The 19,137-nt window shown below is 55.9% G+C and overlaps 1 protein-coding gene across 1 annotated transcript in view; it reads right to left on the reverse strand.

Annotated features, from left to right (window-relative positions):
- Nucleotides 1-12,601, reverse strand: part of LOC144719617 (volume-regulated anion channel subunit LRRC8A-like) — a 32,465-nt gene extending 19,864 nt beyond the window's left edge. The window contains exons 1-3 of the mRNA XM_078595702.1: nucleotides 12,459-12,601; nucleotides 3,319-3,489; nucleotides 1,359-1,498 (exon numbers count right to left, since the gene is read on the reverse strand). Coding sequence (XP_078451828.1) covers nucleotides 1,359-1,496 — 138 coding nt within the window. The 5' untranslated portion in view covers nucleotides 1,497-1,498; nucleotides 3,319-3,489; nucleotides 12,459-12,601. The remainder of the gene's footprint in view (nucleotides 1-1,358; nucleotides 1,499-3,318; nucleotides 3,490-12,458) is intronic.
- Nucleotides 12,602-19,137: the final 6,536 nt, after the last annotated feature.

Below are 19,137 nucleotides of genomic sequence, written 5' to 3' on the forward strand. Positions count from 1 at the left end.
CAGGCACGGGCACAACGGGGGGCACGACGGGGGGCATCATGGGGGCACGAGTGACAGTGGCAACGTGCATGGCTCAATGCAGTACGGCTTGGGGTAGAACCGTGGTGCATTGTAGCACATTGCTACGCAGGTCCATGACCATGGCATGGGGTCCCACTAGGTTGGTTCAGCCTGAAGTTATTAGCTGCCGTGATGTAACAGCATCAGCACCGTAGGCATATATCCCCACGGGCGCTGTGTGGCCTTTACAACAGCTGCTGTCTGGAAGCACCAGCACGGTCCTCTGCCGACCCCATCCAGAATGCACGTGCTAGTGTCCTGACCCCGAACTCCTCATGCAGAAAAACATCACCCTCTTCTTCACTGGTTGCCCGTTACATTCCGGCATTAAATTAAAGTTTAAGGCCCTGAACGATCTCAGGTCTTCGTAAATGCAGGTGTTGCTGCGTCCCTGCGTTCCAAGAAGAACTCTGAGGTGGCTGGACTTGCATCCCCAGAACAAAACGCGCGTTTAAGAATATTCGGCCGCTAGAAATGTCCAGGTGATAAGCCGCTTCGTTGAGTTATCATTTGCGATGGCCAGATCACGTCTGAGAAAGAGCTCAGTGGGCCTTACCTGGTAAAATAAAAACAATTGTTTAGTAGAGTTAGTTAGAAGCTCAAGTCCATGGGCCATCTTGGGGTAATTCGCTTCCGTGTCACCCGGGTTGAGGAACTCTCTACCGAAGGCTGACACGGAGTCCGGGTCGGTTGCCATTTTCCAAGTGCCACCCAGAAACATTTCTCTTTAGGAAGGCGTTTCCTACTTTAACTTGGAGCCACGTCTTACCCAATCCCAACACCCCATTGTCATTGATGTACAATCCATAACAATAATCATTATAATAATAATAAGTATCTAAACGAGCACTGAGCAAGCGGAATACACAGCGTTGTTCACTCCTGTACACGGCAAGAAAATCCATCACGTGCCGAAACGCTAACGCTCCTGGAAAGCGGCAGATTTAAAACCAGCGACATGCAGGTGTGCTGCACCGCACGTACAATCTCAGCCTGATCTCGACCACTGGCTTAAAGGAACCGCACGTGCGGCAGCGCTGTCGTTGATACCGCCGGCTCGCGAGTTCAGAAACTGTGGCCGTCCCAGCAGGCAGTGATGAGACCGAGACACAACTCTAGACCGGCATCGCCCTCATCGGGGCTCATCAGTACAAGATCGCCATCTTTGCTCGCTGCTGCAATGTCTCTGTCGGGATATGGCCTCATTTGTGTGTGGCTATGTTCACTAAGGGTTGCGGGCGTCTGGGTTTGTGTGCGAGCGTTGCGTAAGGGTGCCCCACGAGCTTAGGTGTACGTGCCTGCAGGGTTCCGCCAAACACAGCGATCATCAGCATGACGATAGCCAGGTAATCCGTGAGCACGTCCCACCACGGCTTGAGGATGCGGTAGGCGGGTTGAGTGTCGGCAAAATACCGCAGCTCCGTTACGGGTATCATGGCTGCACACACCCACACATAAACAAACACACACACTAAGACGTAAACACACAATAACAACAACAACCGCCGTTCACCACTAAGTGGCGGTGACGTTGCCATGGTGCTTGTGCCAGGCTAGGTGCACTTTGAGGCCACGTGAAGTGTCGACGGCCCGCTGGAACAGACCCAGTTTTCATGGGTTGACTGAGATGACCGGCAGATGCACCAATTGTGCTCATAACTTGATCAACTTTCGGTGTTTTAGCCGTCCGGCGCTCTGCTCGTTATTCTGGGCATCGCTCATCTGCCCTCCGTTGTTATTGGAGGAAGCAGCGTCCTTCACGAACCTCCTCCACAGAGGCCGACCCTGACACTGCTGGTACCAGTGACTGCCACAACAGTCCATCTCTTCTCTAGCCCGTGATGTGTCTGTTTAGCCCCGTCTATCTGGCCAAACTGAAGATGCTTGGGCATGCGGTGGCTGGGGATTTGGGCTACATGACTCAGCCAACACAGCCTCGCTTACCAGGGCTCACTGATGGGATAATGTCTAGAAGCTTCAATGGTCTGTGAGTTACCTCAGAAAATCCAGTCTGGTTAAACCCAGGACAGATTGTAGGCAGGCCAGCCTGAATGTTTCAAACTTCAACGTCTCGCAAGCAAACAGAAGGGAGGGCATAACTGTGGCCGAGAAGACCCTGAGCTTTGTATGGAGTGACAGGCGAGGTAGTTTCCACACAGGATTACATAGCTGATGAACAGATAATGGCGGTCGATTGATTCGGAGCGAGACTTCGGCTGCCAAACCATAGCTGGTCAAATCAGAGCACACTGGCCAAGTATAGAAACTTCTCCACAACTGCTCCATCACTCATGGCAAGTTGAAGGAGGTGAGCATTTGATGACATAAAATACCCAGGCAGATCCTTTGTTATTGTAGGGTTGATGTAAGGCCCCATCTCTTAATAGCATGCTCCAGGTTCAGCAAAAGCATCTCCAACTCCTTCTCAGAGTGGGCAGCAATCACCAGATCATCTATGTACATAATACATCTAATAAGGAGCCATCCTTTGATCACACTCGGGCATCCATCAGCCTCCCATTTTATCTATAACATATTCTATCGGTACAACTTCTCGAACTACGTGGTCAAAGAAGATGTTAAATAGTGTAGTGACAGCTCTCTGTGATGGTGTTGAACTCAGCTGCCCTGCTGTGAGTGGCTGAGTGACAGCTCTCTGTGATGGTGTTGAACTCAGCTCCCCCGCTGTGAGTGGCTGAGTGACAGCTCTCTGTGATGGTGTTGAACTCAGCTCCCCTGCTGTGAGTGGCTGAGTGACAGCTCTCTGTGATGGTGTTGAACTCAGCTCCTCTGCTGTGAGTGGCTGAGTGACAGCTCTCTGTGATGGTGTTGAACTCAGCTCCTCTGCTGTGAGTGGCTGAGTGACAGCTCTCTGTGATGGTGTTGACCTCAGCTGCCCTGCTGTGAGTGGCTGAGTGACAGCTCTCTGTGATGGTGTTGAACTCAGCTCCTCTGCTGTGAGTGGCTGAGTGACAGCTCTCTGTGATGGTGTTGAACTCAGCTCCCCTGCTGTGAGTGGCTGAGTGACAGCTCTCTGTGATGGTGTTGAACTCAGCTGCCCTGCTGTGAGTGGCTGAGTGACAGCTCGCTGTGATGGTGTTGAACTCAGCTCCCCTGCTGTGAGTGGCTGAGCGACAGCTCTCTGTCACGGTGTTGAACTCAGCTCCCCCGCTGTGTGTGGCTGAGCGACAGCTCTCTGTCACGGTGTTGAACTCAGCTTCTCTCTGTAACATGACCAGCACTGTCCTAGGCACTCACCTGCTGCTGTTGCTGCTGCCGCTGCCGCTGCCGCTGCTGCTGCTACCGCTGCTAGACGCGTGCAGCCCACGGATCGTGCGTGCACATGGCCGGGGCAGGTGCGCTGTGTTGCTGCTGTTGCAGCAGGACGGGCCGCTGGTGATCAGCTCCCCACCATGTAATTAATGTCACCTGCAGGGTCAACATCAAAGCAGCGTGAGCTACAGCAGCAGCCACCACCGCTAGCATCAGCGTTGCAGTGCTGATATGATGCCAAGTACGTTCAACCGATGATACAAGCCTCTAGACACTGCACGGGTTCCATGTGCACGGTGCTCAGTTCTGTGCAAAATGGACTCGTAGCTCCAGAGGGACACTGCAAGTAAAATCATTGTATTGAGCTTCTACACGGCACTTGTGCCAGGCTAGGTGCACCTTCAATCTCACTCTCTCACACCACGCACTTTCACGCCCACTCTTACTTGCTCTCACACTCTCATGCTCGCACACTCTCGCTCGCACAAAGCATGAACAGATGTTTGGGGCAAGTGCTGTTAGCGAGCACCTATGAAGGCCGGCACGGTGGCACACGAGGGGGTGGGTGGCCAGCACCACGCCCGGCCGCCTTTATCTCCTGAGTAATGACGAGCATTTCCAAAGCATTTACAAATGAAGTTGTTCGAAATTTGGGCCACGATGTGGCCACGCAAATGGCCTGCTCGCCCTTCGAACAGCGTCATGGGACATTTAACATCCACTGCGTAGCGGTGGAATTTAACGGTGAATGCGCGCACACACACAGCCAAAAAAGCAGGGCGATCGCCGGATTCGAACCGCGGACCTCTGCAACGAGTCAGAGACAGCGCTACCGCTGGGGCCGTGTCAGCGCCCCAAACGCGCTCAGCCAGGTGCGGCGGAGTGTGCCAGGTTCAATAATCCTTCTGTGTAGGCCCAGCAGCAGCCCATCCGCCGGGACACGTGGACGCTGATGGTCCCACTTGATGAGCGTGGAGGTGAGAGCGGGGGTTGCGTGCGGCAAGGCAAGTGCCGCCACATCTGTGATTTCACAGGAGGCTTCCTCTGTGTAGCAAGGAGCCTCGCAAATAACTGAAGTCCTCTCAGTCACTCTCACACTCTCTCACACTCTCTCACACTCACTCTCTCCAACAATCGCAGATCGCCAGTAAGTCGCGCAAATGTCCCCACGGCACTTGCGCCAGCCTAGATGCACCCTGAATTTCACGCACACACACCACGGACTTTCACACTCACTCTTACTAGCTCTCACACTCTCATGGAAAGACAAAGATCGCCCGGATAGCCTTAACAGACTGTTGGGGTGGGTGCTGTTAGCGAACATCGATGAAGGCCGGAGCGGTACACGAGGTGGTGGGTGGCCAACACCACGTCTCACTCTCACGTCTCACTCACACACGTCACACTCACACACGTCACACTCTCACACACGTCACACTCACACACGTCACACACACACGTCTCACTCACACACGTCACACACGTCTCACACTCACACACGTCTCACACTCACACACGTCACACTCACACGTCTCACTCACACACGTCTCACTCACACACGTCACACACACACACGTCACACTCACACACGTCTCACTCACTCACGTCACACTCGTCTCACTCACACACGTCACACACACACACGTCACACACACACACTCGTCTCACTCACTCACGTCACACTCACACACGTCACACTCACACACGTCACACTCACACACGTCTCACTCACACACGTCACACTCACACACGTCACACTCACACACGTCTCACTCACTCACGTCACACTCACACACGTCACACACGTCACACTCACACTCGTCTCACTCACTCACGTCACACTCACACACGTCACACTCACACACGTCTCACTCACACACGTCTCACTCACACACGTCACACTCACACACGTCACACTCACACACGTCTCACTCACACACGTCACACTCACACACGTCACACTCACACACGTCACACTCACACACGTCACACACTCACACACGTCACACTCATACACGTCACACACGTCTCACTCACACACGTCTCACTCACACACGTCACACTCACACACGTCTCACTCACACACGTCTCACACACGTCACACTCACACACGTCACACTCACACACGTCACACACACACACGTCACACTCACACACGTCACACTCACACACGTCTCACTCACACACGTCACACTCACACACGTCTCACTCACACAAGTCTCACTCACACACGTCTCACTCACACACGTCACACACGTCTCACTCACACACGTCACACACACGTCACACACGTCTCACTCACACACGTCACACTCACACACGTCACACTCACACACGTCTCACTCACACACGTCACACTCACACACGTCTCACTCACACACGTCTCACACTCACACGCACGTCTCACACTCACACGCACACACGTCTCACTCACACACGTCTCACTCACACACTTCACACACGTCTCACTCACACACGTCACACACACGTCACACACGTCTCACTCACACACGTCACACTCACACACGTCACACTCACACACGTCTCACTCACACACGTCACACTCACACACGTCTCACTCACACACGTCTCACACTCACACGCACACACGTCTCACTCACACACGTCTCACTCACACACGTCTCACACTCACACACGTCACACTCACACACGTCACACTCACACACGTCACACTCACACACGTCACACTCACACACGTCACACTCACACACGTCACACTCACACACGTCACACTCACACACGTCTCACACTCACACACGTCTCACACTCACACACGTCTCACACACGTCTCACTCACACACGTCTCACACTCACACACGTCTCACACACGTCACACACACGTCTCACACACGTCACACTCACACACGTCACACTCACACACGTCTCACTCAACACGTCTCACTCACACACGTCACACTCACACACGTCACACTCACACACGTCTCACTCGTCACACGTCACACTCGTCACACTCACACACGTCTCACTCACACACGTCACACTCACACACGTCTCACTCACACACGTCTCACTCACACAAGTCTCACTGACACGTCTCACTCACACACGTCACACTCACACACGTCACACTCACACACGTCTCACTCACACACGTCACACTCACACACGTCACACTCACACACTCACACACGTCTCACTCACACACGTCTCACTCACACACGTCTCACTCACACACGTCTCACTCACACACGTCTCACTCACACACGACACACTCACACACGTCACTCACACACGTCACACTCACACACGTCACACACGTCACACTCACACACGTCACACTCACACACGTCACACTCACACACGTCACACTCACACACGTCACACTCACACACGTCACACTCACACACGTCACACTCACACACGACTCACTCACACACGTCTCACTCACACACGTCTCACTCACACACGTCTCACTCACACACGTCTCACTCACACACGTCACACTCACACACGTCACACTCACACACGTCACACTCAACACGTCTCACTCACACACGTCTCACTCACACACGTCACACTCACACACGCCACACTCACACACGTCACACTCACACACGTCTCACACACACACGTCTCACACGTCACACTCACACACGTCTCACTCACACACATCTCACTCACACACGTCTCACTCACACACGTCACACTCACACACGTCACACTCACACACGTCACACTCGTCACACTCACACACGTCTCACTCACACACGTCACACACACACACACGTCTCACACTCACACACGTCTCACTCACACACTCACACACGTCACACTCACACACGTCACACTCACACACTCACACACGTCTCACTCACACACGTCACACTCACACACTCACACACGTCTCACTCACACACGTCTCACTCACACACGTCTCACTCACACACTCACACGTCACACACGTCTCACTCACACACGTCTCACTCACACACGTCTCACTCACACACGTCTCACTCACACACTCACACGTCACACACACACACGTCTCACTCACACACTCACACACGTCTCACTCACACACGTCACACTCACACACGTCTCACTCACACACGTCTCACTCACACACGTCTCACTCACACACGTCTCACTCACACACGTCACACTCACACACGTCACACTCACACACGTCACACTCACACACGTCTCACTCACACACGTCACACTCACACACGTCACACTCACACACGTCTCACTCACACACGTCTCACTCACACACGTCTCACTCACACACGTCTCACTCACACACGTCTCACTCACACACGTCTCACTCACACACGTCTCACTCACACACGTCACACTCACACACGTCACACTCACACACGTCTCACTCACACACGTCTCACTCGTCACACGTCTCACTCGTCACACGTCACACTCGTCACACACGTCACACTCACACACGTCACACTCACACACGTCACACTCACACACGTCTCACTCACACACGTCACACTCACACACGTCTCACTCCCACACTCACACGTCACACACACACACGTCTCACTCACACACGTCACACTCACACACGTCTCACTCACACACGTCTCACTCACACACGTCACACTCACACACGTCACACTCACACACGTCTCACTCACACACGTCACACTCACACACGTCTCACTCACACACGTCTCACTCACACACGTCTCACTCACACACGTCACACTCACACACGTCTCACTCACACACGTCACACTCACACACGTCACACTCACACACGTCACACTCACACACGTCACACTCACACACGTCTCACTCACACACGTCTCACTCACACACGTCACACTCACACACTCACACGTCACACACACACACGTCTCACTCACACACTCACACACGTCTCACTCACACACGTCTCACTCACACACGTCTCACTCACACACGTCTCACTCACACACGTCTCACTCACACACGTCACACTCACACACGTCACACTCACACACGTCTCACTCACACACTCACACACATCTCACACTCACACACGTCTCACTCACACACGTCACACTCACACACGTCACACTCACACACGTCACACTCACACACGTCTCACTCACACACTCACACACATCTCACACTCACACACGTCACACACACACACGTCTCACTCACACACTCACACACATCTCACACTCACACACGTCTCACTCACACACGTCTCACTCACACACGTCTCACACACACACGTCTCACACGTCACACTCACACACGTCTCACTCACACACATCTCACTCACACACGTCTCACTCACACACGTCACACTCACACACGTCACACTCGTCACACTCACACACGTCTCACTCACACACGTCACACACACACACGTCTCACACTCACACACGTCTCACTCACACACGCCACACTCACACACGTCTCACTCACACACTCACACACGTCTCACTCACACACGTCACACTCACACACTCACACACGTCTCACTCACACACGTCTCACTCACACACGTCTCACTCACACACTCACACGTCACACACACACACGTCTCACTCACACACTCACACACGTCTCACTCACACACGTCACACTCACACACGTCTCACTCACACACGTCTCACTCACACACTCACACGTCACACACACACACGTCTCACTCACACACTCACACACGTCTCACTCACACACGTCACACTCACACACGTCTCACTCACACACGTCACACTCACACACGTCTCACTCACACACGTCACACTCACACACGTCTCACTCGCACACGTCTCACTCACACACGTCTCACTCAAACACTCACACACGTCTCACACTCACACACGTCTCACTCACACACGTCTCACTCACACACTCACACACGTCACACTCACACACGTCTCACTCACACACGTCTCACTCACACACTCACACACGTCACACTCACACACGTCACACTCACACACGTCACACTCACACACGTCTCACTCACACACGTCTCACTCACACATCTCACACTCACACACGTCTCACTCACACACTCACACGTCACACACACACACGTCTCACTCACACACTCACACACGTCTCACTCACACACGTCTCACTCACACACGTCTCACTCACACACGTCTCACTCACACACGTCTCACTCACACACGTCACACTCACACACACGTCACACACACACACACCTCACTCACACACTCACACACATCTCACACTCACACACGTCTCACTCACACACATCTCACTCACACACGTCACACTCACACACGTCTCACACGTCACACTCACACACGTCTCACTCACACACATCTCACTCACACACGTCTCACACGTCACACTCACACACGTCTCACTCACACACATCTCACTCACACACGTCTCACTCACACACGTCACACTCGTCACACGTCACACTCGTCACACTCACACACGTCTCACTCACACACGTCACACACACACACGTCTCACTCACACACGTCACACTCACACACGTCACACTCACACACGTCTCGCTCACACACGTCTCACTCACGTCACGTCTCACTCACACACGTCTCACTCACACACGTCACACTCACACACGTCTCACTCACACACGTCACACTCACACACGTCACACTCACACACGTCTCGCTCACACACGTCTCACTCACGTCACGTCTCACTCACACACGTCTCACTCACACACGTCACACACACACACGTCTCACTCACACACGTCTCACTCACACACGTCTCACTCACACACGTCACACTCACACACGTCTCACTCACACACTCACACGTCACACACACACACGTCTCACTCACACACTCACACACGTCTCACTCACACACTCACACACTCACACACGTCTCACTCACACACGTCTCACTCACACACGTCTCACTCACACACGTCTCACTCACACACGTCTCACTCACACACGTCACACTCACACACGTCACACTCACACACGTCTCACTCACACACGTCACACTCACACACGTCTCACTCACACACGTCACACTCACACACGTCTCACTCACACACGTCTCACTCACACACTCACACACATCTCACACTCACACACGTCTCACTCACACACGTCTCACTCACACACGTCTCACTCACACACGTCTCACTCACACACGTCTCACACTCACACGTCACACACGTCTCACTCACACACGTCTCACTCACACACGTCACACTCACACACGTCTCACACTCACACGTCTCACTCACACACGTCACACACGTCTCACTCACACACGTCTCACTCACACACGTCTCACTCACACACATCTCACTCACACACGTCTCACTCACACACGTCTCACTCACACACTCACACACATCTCACACTCACACACATCTCACTCACACACGTCTCACTCACACACGTCTCACACTCACACGTCACACACGTCTCACTCACACACGTCTCACTCACACACGTCACACTCACACACGTCACACTCACACACGTCACACTCACACACGTCTCACTCACACACGTCTCACTCACACACGTCACACACGTCTCACTCACACACGTCACACTCACACACGTCACACGTCACACACGTCTCACTCACACACGTCTCACTCACACACGTCTCACTCACACACGTCTCACACTCACACGTCACACACGTCTCACTCACACACGTCTCACTCACACACGTCTCACTCACACACGTCTCACTCACACACGTCTCACTCACACACGTCTCACTCACACACGTCACACACGTCTCACTCACACACGTCTCACACTCACACGTCACACACGTCTCACTCACACACGTCTCACTCACACACGTCACACGTCACACACGTCTCACTCACACACGTCTCACTCACACACGTCTCACTCACACACGTCACACTCACACACGTCTCACTCACACACGTCTCACTCACACACTCACACACATCTCACACTCACACACGTCTCACTCACACACGTCTCACTCACACACGTCACACTCACACACGTCTCACACTCACACGTCACACACGTCTCACTCACACACGTCTTGGGCAAGAAGCCCCACCAAGCCTCGCTCTGTCAACAGCCACGCCCCGTGGATTAATGAGGCTTCTCAGCGCTCTTGTCCAGCAGCGCAGAACAACAACAGCAGCAGCAGCACAGAGCACTCAAACATCTCCCCAGCAACCACGCCCGGCCGCCTTTGTCTCCCCAGTGGTGATGTTTGGCACACAGCACCCGCGACTCATTTTAGGCCGAGTCGACCTAGGGGAGGCCCAGGACCGGTTCAGATAATCGTCACCGGTGGTGGCCGTGAGCGGGAATCGAACTCGGGTCGCCGGGTTCGTAGCGCAGTGTAGCGCTAACCACGACACTACCACTACACACACACACAACACTGTACATACACAACTCAGACCACAGCATATACACAACCAAGTACATAACACACACACACACACAACCCAGTACTGGACATAACACACAAACAGTACTGTACATAACACTAACAACCAACTACTGTACACATTACAAACCCACAACCCAACACACAACCCACAACACACAACCCACTACACAACCCACAACCCACTACACAACCCACAACCCAACACACAACCCACTACACAACCCAACACACAACCCACAACCCAACCCACAACCCAACACACAACCCACAACCCAACACACAACCCACTACACAACCCACTACACAACCCACAACCCACTACACAACCCACTACACAACCCACTACACAACCCACAACCCACTACACAACCCACAACCCAACACACAACCCACTACACAACCCACAACCCAACACACAACCCGCTACACAACCCAACACACAACCCACTACACAACCCACAACCCAACACACAACCCAGTACACAACCCACAACCCACTACACAACCCACAACCCAACACACAACCCAACACACAACCCACTACACAACCCAACACACAACCCACAACCCAACCCACAACCCAACCCACAACCCAACACACAACCCAACACACAACCCAGTACACAACCCACACCCCACTACACAACCCACTACACAACCCACAACCCAACACACAACCCACAACCCAACACACAACCCAACACACAACACACAACCCAGTACACAACATGGACAGTAACTCTTACCTCGCCGCCGGATGAGGAGAGGTGGAGGGAGACGAGGTGGAGGAGGGAGACGAGGTGGTGGTGGAGGAGGTGGAGGAGGGAGGAGCGGGGTCCCAGGTCGGGGCGCGGAGCGAGGAGGCCCGAGGAATCGCGACGAGATTCGCGATCACAAACCCATGGATCGGAATCGGATTTCCCAAGGAGCGGAGTCGAAAGATTCAGTGGTGCTGCGAATCGCGGGAGGGTGAAGTCGAAATCGGAATCGATTGGGGTTGAGAGAGACACTAGGAGAGACACACTGGGGGAGAGACACTGGGAGAGAGAGACACTGGGGGAGAGAGACACTGGGGGAGAGAGACACTGGGAGAGAGACACTGGGAGAGAGACACTGGGGGAGAGACACTGGGAGAGAGACACTGGGGGAGAGAGACACTGGGGGAGAGAGACACTGGGAGAGAGACACTGGGGGAGAGAGACACTGGGAGAGAGAGACACTGGGAGAGAGACACTGGGAGAGAGAGACACTGGGAGAGAGACACTGGGGGAGAGAGGACCACAAATACCTGCTGGGAACCCTCAAGACCTTTGGTTTTGGGGATGGTGTGATGCCGCCGCCACGAAGCCGTTCGGCAGGCGCCCAAACCCCCGACTTCGCCACCACCAAGCAACGGAGCCAACCCCGCGTCCCCCTCACCTCACCTCACACGAACACACCCGCACGCATTCCCCCCCCCCCCATAGAGCTCCGAGGGGAGGTCACCTGGCCGACCGGTTTTTATCCGAGAAACCCTTATCGGGGTTAACTCTCACGGTTTCCGGCGATCAGGGAATTGGACGACCTCCCCCGTGCTACGTTGCGCCGCGGCGCTGCGACCAGCCGTAATATGGTGTGGTCGCGGCATGGGGCATTCGGCCACCGCGGTTGAGGTGCATTTTCCCCCCACACACACCCCCACGGGTCGACGGGGCAAGCAGGGGAGGGACGGGACAGCACGAATAGCGGGACCGCAGGAGCTGTTGCGCATAGTCATGGAGGGTTGGGATAATTACGCTTGAGCGCGCAGGCACCATTGTTAGGGGAGTTTAAGGATAAGGCTATTAGTATAAATAATTGGGAGAGGGGAGGCGCGCGAGGAGCCATGCACAGCTTCCCACGACGGGCCTTTGTGATGGACACCGCCGCATGAACCTCGATGATGGGGGCCTGCGTGAAAAAAGGATTGATTGGAATTTGCGCCGTGCAGGTCGCTCATTGATTAGCGGAACAAAGGCACCGCGGAGCTGCCTGGCCCGGGCGAGGGGGGCGCGTGCCATTGTTTGGAGTTCACGCCGCGCGGACAAAGGATTAATTAGCATAGCGAAGGCGCACGGTGCGTGGGAAGGGGGTAGGGGTCCGGGAATCAGGATAAATGGGAAGCGCAAAGGGGAAATCGCACGGTTCTCTCCAGGCCAGCGGACCCGCAGCAGCTCCAGCCAGCGACCCGGACGTCCGTGCGACGTGTCGAGGTGCGCTGTTAGCACCGGGAGCAGCGAACCACCGCGGGCACCAAACAGTGAGTGGGGAGGTGAAGTAGGGTAGCGTAAGCCGATAAATAGGGAATAGGTACAGGTTTGGGTGGAATAGGCCAGCCTCGTCGACTCACTGATTCAACATCAATTCGCAGGTAGCATATAATAAATCATTAATAGCGAAGCGTGGTCTCGCGTGATCTTGTTGAGCAGTGTGTCGCGTGGGGAGCTGCGTGTGTGTGCGTGCGACCACCCCGTGTGCGATACAGGTGCGCGATCATAACGCGAGTTGAGTTGGAGTGCGCGGAGCGGCGTGTGTGTGTGTGGGCGTGCGTACGTTCGCTCCGTGTGGGTTGCAGGCGCGCGATTAGGACAGGGAGGTATCGTAGTAGGGAGGGGCAGAATACTACTCGGTAATTAGCCATGCCGGCTACGCGGACCCGCGGGGGAGGGGAATCCTCGGGCGATGGTTCCCACGCCACGGGTGAGGAACCTAGCAGCGGGGGGGGGATTGATGATGCTAGCCCGGCCGTTAGCATTATCGAGGGAGGGATCTCGGGGGCTAGCGACCCCCACATATTGGTGTCAGAAACGGGACGATCCCCCGCACCCCCAAGGGAAAGAGGCCCCCCAACCCAGATTAAAATCAAATGCACATTTACGGGCAAAGGAATTCCATCATGGAAATCGTTTGCCCGCAGCATCAGAGGGGCTAAAAAAGTTAATGGGTGGTCAGATGAGGAGGCGTTGCAGCAGTTAGAGTTACATTTAGATGGGCGGGCAGCTGACTTTGTGGAAGCTTTGCCCGCAAGCGCACAAAAACAGTGGGAAAAAGTAATGTGCGAACTCGAACGGCGCTTCGGCGCCTATGACGAGGAGGATGCGCAGGCGGCCTTAGAGGCACGCCGTCGTCAACCCGGCGAGGATCTACGAGATTACGCCGAGGATGTGCGCATGTTGACCCAGCTCGCGTACCCAGAGTACGAGGCAAAAATAATTGAGGGCCTCGCCGCCGGTAAAATCCAGCGATATTTGGCACGCACCCCGTGGTGGCAGCCAAATGTAGACGGTGCACGCCTCTCCTTTAACACCCTCGTCGAGCGCGCGCGAAAATGCGAGAAACTCTCGGGTGAGCGCGCGCAGCCTCGAGGGAGGGGACGAGAGTGCGCCGTAGCGAGCCTACTCTCCGACGAGGAGGAAGAGCTCGCCATTGCAGTAAGGGGACGGGCAAGGGAGCCCCAGAGACCCAGCGAAACAACTCCGGGGTGGGTAGCTGGGTTACAGACCGGCATGGGAGATATTGGTAGCCAGGTACACCAAGTACGCGAGGAAGCAAATAAAAATGTGAAGACCCTCCAGTCTGAGATGGGTGAACTACGCTCGACAGTAGGGGGACTAGCCGGGAGGGTGTCCCAATTAGAGTCCGATGTGGGGCAACTGCGTACTGGGGGAGGGAGAGGGAGCGGACAGGGGACCCGCTACGGAACCGCCCCCCCTCCCCGGGCATGTTATATGTGCGACCGCCGAGGGCATCTAGTGAGAGACTGTCCTGAAATCACCCGAGCCTCGGCAGGCGCGGGGGTTAAACTCCAACGCCTCCTAGTGAGCGGACCAACTAGGGGTGCAATCGACGCGGTCCCGATACAAATAGACGGTAATGAGAATAATGGCGAGCGAGTGATCTCCACACAGGTTCCAGCAACAACGCCCACGGAAACGGTGACTCCTGGCGACTGGCTACGGGAGCTGGTGGCGGGGATCACGGGGGCCACGTCGCTGGTGGAAGGGGAGGTTAACGGAGTGCGTACCCGAATCCTGCTAGACACGGGGGCGGTGGCCTCGCTCGTGAGCGCAGCGCACTGCAGCGCGATCGGGGTCGACGTGCGTCACCTGCAGGCACCGGACCGCGCGCTGCACACGGCGAGCGGAGCCGGAATGGGGCTGCTGGGGAGAGCCACCCTAGAGGTCCGCATAGGCAGTCAGGTGTGCACCCAGGAGTTCTACGTGTCGAGTGCGTTGTGTCACGAGTGCATCGCAGGTACCGACCTCTTAGAACGGCTGGGACTCAACGTGCAACCCCGCCAGCGATGCGCCACCATGGAGAGCAACGGCGAGCGGATACCGTTCTTGGGACGAGAACCGATGCGCCCCCGCTTCGCACCTGTGGCCGCTATCCTGGCGACGGCAGTCACCATCGGCCCGCTCACCGAGATGCTGGTGCCGGTGGCAACATTCCCCACCGACCCCGCGCTCCGACCATCAGGAGAGGTAATGCTAACTCCTCACCCGGAGTTGGCAAAACGGTATGGGATAGTGGGATCCGCCACGTTGGTAAACGCAGATGGGGACCGATTGTTTATGCGGATGTTTAACCCCCACAATACCCCAGCGATACTGCGACGGCGCACCCCGATAGCCACCGTACACCCCCTGCACGCACGCCACTCTAACGACTCGGTATTCGCACTCTGGGCGGAGGACCCCGGGCGTCCTGAGGGTGACCAGGACCTGGCCTGGCGAGTCGGCCCGACTCCCCGAGCCGAGGTCGTTCCCCTGCTCGACGCGTTACATGTACCATGGGCGGATTTACCTAAGGGAGAGGCCGATCGGCTGCGCGAGTTACTGCGGGAGTATGCCGACGTATTCAGTGAACACGACTCGGACGTGGGTCGGACCGATCTTGTTAAGCACCAAATTGACACCGGTGCAGCCCGACCCATCAAACTCCCTGCATACCGAGTGGGCGCACCCGAACGCACCCAGATCAAAGAGGCGGTTGGGGACATGCTTCGCGATAACATAATTCAGCCCTCGGCGAGCCCCTGGTCAGCCCCAGTGGTACTAGTAACGAAAAAGGATGGGTCAACCCGGTTCTGCGTCGATTACCGTAAACTGAACGCAGTCACGCTCGGCGACGCCTTCCCCATACCCCGCATCGACGACACTTTTGACAGCCTCGCCGGAGCGCGATATTTTTCCACCCTCGATCTCGCGTCCGGGTACTGGCAGGTGGAGATGGCGGAGGAGGATCGGCCGAAAACCGCATTCACCACCCCGATGGGACTATTCGAGTTTCGAGTACTCCCGTTCGGACTCACCAATGCACCCGCGACGTTCCAGCGGCTGATGGAGTTGGTGATGCGGGGTTTGCAATGGGAACAGTGCCTGATTTACTTGGACGATGTGATCGTGTTCAGTAGATCTTTGTCTGAGCATTGGTCCAGGCTACGAGAGGTGTTCCAGCGACTGCGAGCGGCTCATCTCAAGCTCAAGCCACGTAAGTGTTACATCGCACAACGCGAGGTGGGGTACCTCGGGCATCGCGTCAGCGAGGCAGGCGTGCGTACCGATCCGGAGAAGGTACGCGCCGTAGTGGAGTGGCCACGGCCAAGGAATCTGACGGAGATCAGATCATTTTTGGGGCTCGCCACCTATTATCGTCGATTTGTAAAGGGATTCAGCGAGATTGCACGCCCCCTCACCCAACTCACCTCCCCTAAGCACCCCTACCAGTGGACGGGGGCCTGCCAGACGGCCTTCACCACTCTCAAAGACCACCTCACCCACGCCCCCACCCTCGCTTTCCCCGATTTTACCACCGATTTTATTTTGGACACCGACGCCTGCAGCAGCGGGCTGGGTGCGGTGTTGTCACAGGTACAGGATGGGACAGAACGTGTCATCGCGTACGCCAGCCGGACCTTGAGTGGGGCCGAGCTGAACTATTGCGTGACCCGCCAAGAGTTGTACGCCGTGATTTTCGCATGCAAACAGTTCCGGCCGTATTTGTACGGCAGGAGATGTCGCGTACGCACCGACCATTATGCTTTGCAGTTCCTTCTTACATTCAAGGAACCGCGGGGGCAGATGGCCCGGTGGTTGGCGCAGTTGCAGGAGTACAACCTGCAAATCGAGTATCGGGCTGGCCGGACGCATGCAAACGCGGACGCCTTGTCGAGGCGACCCACGGTGTACGCCGAGACAAGGGCGGAGGAGGCCTGCCCGTGTTTCACGGGGGGACGCTGCCGGCAGGCAACGGACCCCCGAGCGGCCGCGGCCACTGACCCCCCCCCAGCGAGAGAGAGTGCAGTGTGCGCCACAGAGACCCTCACAGGTGGCACCGAGGATCCCGTCGACCGCCCGGCAAGCGCGGGACCCGCGGCTCGGGACCCGATCGGACGGATCCAGGAGGACGTCGGCTGCGCCTTCCCGGGCCTGAACGACGAGCAGCTGAGACAGACCCAGCAGCGAGATCCCGATCTGGCGGCAGTGGAGGCGGCCCTGCGGGAGGAAAAGAGCGCCCTACCTGGACCCTGGAGCGGTTTGTATGCCCGGTTGTGTGTGCAGAACGGAGTGGTACGGGAGTTAACCGAGGCCGGCCAGCCGGGGTGCATCTGTGTTCCTGCCCAGGTGCGACCCCAGCTGCTACGGCTGGTGCATGACCACCCACTCGGGGGCCACGATGGGGAACGACGCACGCGAGAGACCCTGCGTCGCCAGTATCTCTGGCCCAAATTGGCACAAGACGTGGCGGCCTGGGTACAGGGCTGCCGTGCCTGTCAGCAGTGCGGGCCGAAACCGGCACGATACCAGGTACCCCTAAGGCCGTTCCGCGTCAGCCGCACGAATCAGCTGGTCGGGATCGATCTACAGGGGCCATTCCCACGATCCCATCGAGGCAACCGGTATATTCTAGTCGCAGTAGAGTATTTCACCCGCTACCCCGTGGCAGTGGCCATCCCTGATAAAACGGCCTTGGTGGTGGCCCGGGCATTCGTGGAACATTACGTACTCAAGCACGGGATCCCAGAACGAGTCCTCACCGACCAGGGTAGCGAGTTCGAGGCCGAGCTGTTCCAGGCACTGTGCCGAGAATTCGGAATCCAGAAGGACCGAACCACAGCGTACCACCCCCAGGCGAATGGTATGGTAGAACGCATGAATCAGACCCTAGCGGGGAAACTCAAACGTATGGCGGCTGCAAATCAACGGGATTGGGACGAACACCTCCCCTACGCACTTTTCGCCTACGCCACCACCGTACACACGTCGACGGGGCAAACCCCGTTTTTAATGATGTTCGGCCGTGAGTCTCGTTTACCCGCAGATCTGCTATTCGGCGTCCCTTCCCCCCAGCCGGAGGAGGGAAGCCGCCCCGTGGAACACCTGTTGGAGACCCTGCGAGAAGCCC

This window comes from Lampetra planeri, chromosome 6, assembly GCF_965212315.1.
Source record: "Lampetra planeri chromosome 6, kcLamPlan1.2.h2, whole genome shotgun sequence".
NCBI lineage: Eukaryota > Metazoa > Chordata > Hyperoartia > Petromyzontiformes > Petromyzontidae > Lampetra > Lampetra planeri.